Below are 8,391 nucleotides of genomic sequence, written 5' to 3'. Positions count from 1 at the left end.
GAACCTTTGGCACCTGTAGAACTTATAATCTAGAGCAAACTAGTTAGTCCAATTATTTGTGTTGGGCAATTCAACCACCAAAATCATTTAGGAAAAGGTGTAAGCCTATTTCCCTTTCAGGTGGGTTACAGGGGGATTCTCTAGTATGAAGGATGCTAGATAATGGAGTAGATGGCTGATGAATGACCTGTCTTTTGATGGGTGCCCCCTAGGCCTTATATACTCGACCGTGGGGCGTTACATGCGGGTATGATAACAACATGCACCTAAGTAATAGTGAACCAACTGAACTTATCTTCCTATAATCCTGCCGACTTATTTTCATTTAGTTCCGACGTCTGAGGGTACTACATGGGAGAATCGGATCAAGGCTGCGGATAATGCTTAAATCCCACGAGTCGTCTGGGCCCGAGTCTATCCAATCCTGTGTTAATCCATTCCGCCAGCAGTTCCTCCCCTGGCCCACGAAGGGATGTCCTTGCGAAATAATGGGCCCAAAGCCTTTCGCGAGGCCTTCTAGCCTTCTAGTGGACCTGGGGGATATCTGTCCCCCACACTAACTCTATCATTGTGGGAATTAACATGGAAGTTAAGGGTTAATATTTTGCAGGCGGTTTTGGTTCTATCGAATCAATCATACAAGTCTACAAATGTCGAGATTTATCCATCTCACATTGTCGTACACCTACTGGATCTAGACCAAAAGTCCTAGGCAAGATTGTTTCTACACTCATTTTGGGTCAAATCAAAAGCGGCAATCAAGGAGAATTTCTTTCGCTAAACTATGATTGAAGTGAGATCTTACTCTCATAGTGCTTTCTTTATGAAAGCAAGGTGGTGAGATAGCAAGAGCTTGTAGCACATGTCTTCATGTAGAGACACAGCCAGCATACCTTCCGTATGTGTGAAATTTTTTGTTCCTACATTTTATCATTGGTGGATCTTAAGAATTTGATAGATTCAAATATATAAGTCACAATAAACTTTATATTCTAAGTCAAATTGCAACAAACGTTGTATACAAGTCAAGTCACTCCATGACTTGAAATTGCTAGGTTGATTGTGGTACAACCAATTGGTTGAGTTCCTTCCTCCGAAGGGTTACTCCCAAATCATGATGATTGGATAAGTGTGTTTGTATCAAAATCCTAGATTGATTTTCTATCATCACCAATCACACACAATGATCATGCAATCATCTTAAGACAGATTATGTGATGAAAGTTTGGGTAAATCAAATTCTGCTTAAATCTAGAACTTAAGTGTATACATCAATCTATCAATATCCAACGATATTGGGCACCATAACCATCAACATTGATCATTTAATTCCTAAAGTGGATCAATATTTGTTTCGACCGTGGAATTAAACATTTGTGCCACCAAAGTGCATATGTATCTTGCAAATCACAACAAGCCTGATACTGCATTTGCAAATATTTGCTAGCTTGAAATGTGCATCTCCAACATTGATATTTGTTAGGAGAAGGATATCAATGAATATCTATATGGTGCTAAAGGATCTTGGCTTTTCATTAGATAAGTTGAGATGTGATCATAGTGGTTTATGAAGATACTGGCCAATAAGTCCCCTTATGCATGCCAGATCACATACTGATATCTCTGTGGTAGAGTTTTCATAGGAGTCATCGTATATTCTAATGATTATTCTCACAAATCATTCCAAAATCTAACATGTCCATGTATGATTTCATGAGTGATCAATTGTGATTCCATCAAATCACTAGTCATTATCTATCAAGATAATGATGCTTGTATTGCTTGGATGCGAGCAGGTTATGTGAGTCCACAAAATCTTCATGTATTGCAAATTAAACATGCAAATGCTTTGTATTGCAATACATTTGAGGATTAACCAAATTGCAAATTAAACATGCAAATTATTTGCAAGTTTATTCACAAAGTCTTTACTAACTTTGACACTTTATAAGTGTTTGTAGAGTTGGTATGCAATGTCTTTGAAATTTGCAAGATTTAGGGGGAGTCTCCTCCCGAACTATAACCTATTTATGCATCATATTGTACTCTTTTCTTTTACGAGTTTTCCTTTCAAGGTTTCTCATATAAAGTTTTAATGAGGCAATATCAATACAAGAATATGGCATATCTTCTATTTTTACATGATGGTTTTTAAAGGAGATATCCAAGACATATCATGTCATATCTTCTCCCTTGAAAGGTGTTGTTGAGAGGATATCAAAGACATGCATTGCTCCGTAAACTCATATGGGTTTGTGATCGAGCGATGACACAATATATGCCAATACCATTTTCCTCTTATTTTTTTCCACTGGGTTTGAAGGAATTTTAATGGCATATCCAATTATACATTCCTCATTTTTTTCCACAAGGTTGGAGGAATTAAACAATACATTGTTTTTATTGATGGAGTCGATCAAGTGGAGTGTTGGAATCATTATTGGAGATCAACAGGATAACTGTCATTGGCGATTACTTACCGAAGGGATCACACATTTTCATCGCACTCTTTCATCTTGTATATATATGTACAAACAGATCAACGAATACAACGGAGATTTTCAATCTTGTCATTGTGTCTCTCGAACTACAATTTAGTTCTAATAATAAACAGTCTCATATAATCCTACATAATGATCACATTAGTGTTGTCTTAGAAACAGTCTCATATAATGCTACATAATCTTGAGTGTTCTCACACCACATAGGCCAAAGAATGCCCGGCACCCAAGAGACCAGAGTCCTTTTTCTCACGGACACGGCCTGGAGCTTTTTGCTCAGAACAAACTGCCTGACCGCCTGCAGAAGCTACCACGATTTTTGACAACTTAGGCCTTGTTCGTTTACATCGGATTGTACCCGGAATCGTTCCGGTTAATCAAAGTTTATATAAATTATAGAAGCAATCCGGCTCGGAATTATTCCGACCCACCAATCCGACACAAACGAACAAGCCCTTACATTGGAACTATTTGTTTTGGCTTTTTTACATTATATATAGTACTAGCTCCGAGTCAGATAAAAATTGGACGGTCAGAACTTATCTGGCTTGAACAAAACGACCAGAACTAGTAAAAAGCAGCCCATGCTTCCTGCTGCTTCCATCGGCCGGAATGCCGTTTTGTTAGTATTGATTGAACTAAAGAAAGAACCAAGTAACCAACGCAATACAACGGCAAAGCTACGAGCAGCTCCTACACGGCTACACTCACCTGGTCACAGCATAGGTATAGCTCTCAAGAGTCAGAACCCTCTCTTCTTCTTCTTCTTCTTTACACCATTCCGTCATATGCTCGGCTGCTTCCCTAGAGCTCCGTCGCCATGCATATATTTCGCGACGAGCCGGAGACTCCTACAGGGCCAGGCTACGTCCGACCGTTCTGTCTACTACCACCCTTCCACCTCTTGAGACGTTTCAGCTCCACCACCACGACGCTGATGTTGTCAGTGCTGCCCCGCGACATGGCGAACTCCACCAGCACCGCGGCGGCATCGCTGGCCGAGCTCCCGTGGATGGTGTCAGGGCACTTGGAAGCCGCGCGCCCGCACAGACAGCTCTTCGCGACCCTGCAGGCCACCTCGTTGGACATGACGTCCCACAGCCCGTCGCTCGCCAGGATGATGAACTCGTCCCTGTGCGTGCGCTCTGTGACAGTCACCTCTGGTTCCGCTGATATGAATGGCTTCATGTAATAGTCACCTGAAATGACAGGCAGGAAAATTCACAGAGCGCTCGATCCATTATAGAGCACGACCTGTGAGGTACTGTGTCTTGTCTAAATAAATAGTGGAAAGATAGCAATGTATTGAGCAATTCAAATTCATCAAGTTCCAAGTCCACAGAGGGTTTTGCAAGTTGCAACTCATCCGTATGAGTTTTTTTTTTTTTTGCTTCACAAGTCGTTGTATGGGACCGCTATGGTGAAGCTTGGCTTATTGAACTTGAGGTTCAGGATGCAGAGAGCATGGTATTCCCGAAAAAATCACGGTGAAATGTTTCAAAAAAAAAACACACATAATGATGCAAGTGATAACATGATCAACGGTCACGCAGTTATGTTCATTGTTCCTCCTTACCAAAGCTACTGCATAACGCCTGGGCGAGAGATGAATGAATCTGCTGGCTGCAAGCTGTTTACCTTTTTTTCCAGTCTTTTAAGCTCTGTCGGTTACTCGGTTGTATCCCAGGTTCTTAAAATTCTGGTGGCGTGATAGCTGGGACTTTACCAAAAACCTTTTGGTTAGTTGTCAGATTTCTATGGGTGAATGTTTTCATCTGTGTGGTCTGTTTGGTAGCTTGTGAATTAACTGATCCAAAACTTTTCTAGATAGTTTATTTTTCTGCTTTTAGCCTGATGGGCTAAGTCATGTAATAAGTAGGTGGTTGTCCTGAAGTCTGTTAAACTTGGTTCCTATTTCTTAATGAAATAGGGGGAATCCCCTTTCTGTTAAAAAAAACCAAAGCTACTGCAATTATTAGACAGATGGGACTAGCTAGAAGTACGGGGATTGTCATCTCATCACTCACATGGACAATGTATAGAACAAAAGGAGACATCATCGTACCAATTGACCTTGACGTCGCAAGCACACCAAGGACACGGTACCCCATCCAGTTAATGACCCTGCCACCGGCTGATTCTACCCTTTCCAACTCATCAGGCCGATCTGGCTGTACAGTTTGAGAAAAAAAGTTTTCATTAGCATTACCTGCGACAAACAATACGCATTAGACAAAGCTGAGACTGTAAAACAAGTACAGTAGAAGGAAAGGAAATCTCGAAGTGAACCCCCAACGGACTAATCCAACACTGCACTGAATCAGAAACAAAATGCTGTTTCGTGTTCCAGACCTTTAGAGGCTGCTGTTTCGTGTATTCTCCAGCGTACAGACAACTTGCAGTTCAGAATGATGGACAGAGTAGAACAGCACTGTTTTTTTTTTGTTTAAATATGGTATCATAGAAAGATCATATTGTGAGTTGTTGCGGTGGGCATCGAAGCGTGGCACATAAATAAGGTCAAGAAATGGAATATGTTCTAGTTGCAGGTAGATCAAGTCATATCAAGTGCACCAGGAAAATTACCAGAGAACAAAACAGAGTTAACCTCACTTAATCACTCCAGAGTCAATGCATTCTCCAAGCCCCTACATGCTAGCAATGTAAATCAATCTAAATAAAACAGATTAATTTCAACCCCCCCCCCCCAGTGCCCGCAGAGCTTCCACGTTTAACCAGGAGAAAACACACTGCACTTTCAAAACCATAAGATCAGCAATACATAAAGGTTGTGGCAAGCAGATTATACATGTATAACATTGTTTTGCATGGCAGACTGCACTGTTTGTTCATAGGTAAAGCTGGTGGTGGCCTAAGAGGTGCCACGTATGATTTTATCCAACGTGGAAGGAAGAGAAAGATGAAAGAGAGAGAGAGAGAAGAGAAATTCAACATTGCATGAGCTCCTACAAAAAAACCATTTGAATGTCGTAACGAAATTCAACATTGCATGAGCTGGAAGCAAGCAGTTTCCTCCCGGTTTAGTACACTGTACACAGAGAACGACCTTGGGGTTCCTTCCCAGTGCAAGAAGGAGCCCAATGAAAGATAGTATTACTATTAGGCAGCATGTATAGAGGCGCAGCGAATCACGCTATCAGAACTAGCCGACCTTGATCCAACCAAACAACCTTTGCATCGAGCCAATTGGGTAACCGCGACCGAACACGCTCGTCGCGGCCGCGGGGAACCATTTGCCTTGGCCCCGGCCAGGTGTAGACCAGCCTGCCCCCGCTTGGCCTGAAATAAAATAAAATAAAATAAAAAACTTGGACAGGTGGTGTGGAGTCCTCGGGGACTAGTGTTTTCTCACGCCATCGGTCACCTAGATTAGATACACCCGGCCACGAGCTATGATGACCTTCCGGTTTGGCACAGTGCGGCTACCCTTGCCGAAAGCGAGAACAAAAGGGTGCGATGAAACGAAACGTAACGAAACCTGCGGCACAGGGGTCGACGACGGGTCGAGACGAGCGGTGCCGCTTCGACACGACGGCACGTCCGGCCGGTCGTCCGCACGCCAAAGCCAGGGTTTGTTGGCGCGGTGCCGGCGCAGAGTCCTTGGGGGCCTGCCCTTTTCCGGCCTGCGCGCGACACCTTTGGGACTGTTTGGTTCGTGGCTAACTACGCCACACTTTGCCTAAGGTTAGTCGTTCAAATTGAATAACTAACCTTAGGCAGAAAAGTTAGGCAAACTGTGGCAAGTTAGGCAGGGAACCAAAAATACCCTTGATCCCGGCCGTAGGAAACATCTCGGGCCACGGCACGGCAGGCAATGGCGTCATGACGGCGACTTGGACGCGTGCGCGCACGGCAGCCGTATCGCGAGCGGTTCTAAATCAATGCGGATCTGGGGCCTGGGGGGGGGGGGGGCGGGCACTTGGCAGGTCGGGAGAGGGTAGTGCGTGCCGTGCGCGGGGTGCTGGGCACTTGTTAGTACGTACCTTGTGGTCGGAGGAAAGCGGCACGGGGACACCGCCGCGGGACAGCACGGCGCGGGAGTCGCCGCAGTTGGCGACCACGATGTGGCGGGGCCCCACGACCACCACGACGGCGGTGGAGCCCACCGTCACCGCGTGGCCGACGTTGTTCGACTCGCTCTCCACGACGGCCACCTCGCCGTCCACGCGCGCGAAGCAGGCCTCCATGGCCTCCCTCCAGCGCGCCCCGTCCCCCTCCTCGTCCTCGCCGCCGTTCCTAACAAGGTGCAGACGCGCCGCCACCTCCTCCGCGAGCACCACGTGCAGCCGCTCCCGGCACGCGTCCGCCACCCGCGACCCGCCGTGCCCGTCGTACACCGCGAAGAACTCCACCCCCGCCGGGAACGGCGCGGCGACGGCGACCGCGTCCTCCATCTCCCGGCGCCGCCCGATCACCGACATCGCGCCGTGCGACACGGGCCTGGGCCACCCCGGTGCCACCGCAGGAGCCCCACCACCCTGCGGCTCGGGCTCGGGCGCCACCTTCGCAGACGACTCGCGGGACGAGCCCGCGGAGGTGTCGTCCGACACAGAGCGGCCCCGCTTCGCCGCCTCGGTCTCCGCACCCGCGGAGGGCGCAGCGCGTCCCAGCCGCCTTAGCTCCAGCATCCGACGTCCCGGCAGCCGCGCCACGGCGGCCAGTATCTTCTCCGTAGCCTCGAGCGCGGGCGCAACACGGTCTTGCGTGCTAGCCTCACTACTGTTCATCTCTTCTCCGGTTCTCCCACTCTCCCCCCACTACTACAACTACAAGCGGAAGGCAGGAGGGCGAAAGAAGCGAGGGCGTCGGGGGTGAGACCGGTTTTAATACGCGGCGAACGGCCGTCGGATCGGTGTTTGTCTGGCCCGGATGCGCGACAGCGCGGGCGGGCGATGTATCCGGACGTGGATCCCGCGGGCCTGGACGTGGACGGCGTGGATCATCCGACGCGCCGTCGCGTGGCGCTCGCGATGGGTGGCTTTCGATCTCGGGGCTCGAGGAAACCCCCTGGTGCGCGCGGCGCTCGTGAAACCAAGAGACGGGATCCGGAAGACAGGCCATGCGCCCCAGGTGTCAGTAGGCGCTGGTCTGCGTGGAGAAGGCCATGCGCCCCCATGCCATACGTCTGGGGCTTTTTGGTAACGCCGCGTGGGACCCGGTGAGAAGAGGTAGGGGTTACGTGGAGGAGCGAGAAAAGATGAATTGGTAGACGCACGCTATCGGCAAGCCGTTTGCCAATCTGCGACAGGCCCAGATGCCTTGGGTCTTTGCACGCCAAGTGTTGAGCGCGCAGCCTGCGCCTGAAACAATCTACGACGTGTTTGGTCGGCGTAATGTAATAGTATCAATTTTTTTTATCTGGTACTGTTACATGTGTTTGGTACGGGTTCTATTGAAATTAGATACATTGGAATCGGATACCACCTTAGGCCTTGTTCGGTTATTGATATTACATGTGTATTGGAGTGTATTGGGTGGGATTGTGGTGGATTTTGACTTGTTATGGATTTAAACCGGCTCAATCCTACCCAATACATGTGGATTATCACCAAAACGAACAAGCCTTATAGAAATCTCAAACTCTCCAACCCTAGCCGGAATCAAAGCCGGGTCAGCCCATCCACCCGCTCGGCGCCACGCGGGCCTTCCTCCTCCTAGGACGCCAGCGTCGCGCCGCCACTCGGCCTCCCTCCTCGGGCGCCAGCAGCTGGCGCGGCGACCGGTGTCCCTTCCACTCTCCACCCTCTCCTTCCCTTCAGCGCCAAAGTCCATCTGCCTCGGACGCCAGTTTTACATGCTCTCTACATAGACGGTCCGGATAGCCACCAGACTAGTCCAGTGCACCGGTTGGAAAATGGCTAAGTGTTGG

At 48.1% G+C, this 8,391-nt stretch overlaps 1 protein-coding gene across 1 annotated transcript; it reads right to left on the bottom strand.

The window, feature by feature from the left end:
• Positions 1-3,035: 3,035 nt before the first annotated feature.
• LOC100285223 (protein phosphatase 2C ABI1) lies at positions 3,036-7,320 on the bottom strand. The gene is made up of 3 exons (NM_001370708.1): positions 6,506-7,320; positions 4,567-4,672; positions 3,036-3,700 (listed from the first exon to the last, which is right to left on the bottom strand). The coding sequence occupies exons 1-3, from the start codon at positions 7,247-7,249 to the stop codon at positions 3,366-3,368; spliced, it is 1,185 nt and encodes a 394-aa protein (NP_001357637.1). The 5' UTR covers positions 7,250-7,320; the 3' UTR covers positions 3,036-3,365.
• Between the last annotated feature and the right edge of the window lie 1,071 nt (positions 7,321-8,391).

This window comes from Zea mays, chromosome 8 (assembly GCF_902167145.1).
Source record: "Zea mays cultivar B73 chromosome 8, Zm-B73-REFERENCE-NAM-5.0, whole genome shotgun sequence".
Taxonomy (NCBI): domain Eukaryota; kingdom Viridiplantae; phylum Streptophyta; class Magnoliopsida; order Poales; family Poaceae; genus Zea; species Zea mays.
Note: the sequence above shows the minus strand (reverse complement) of the source record. Positions and strands in the feature narration are given on the sequence as shown.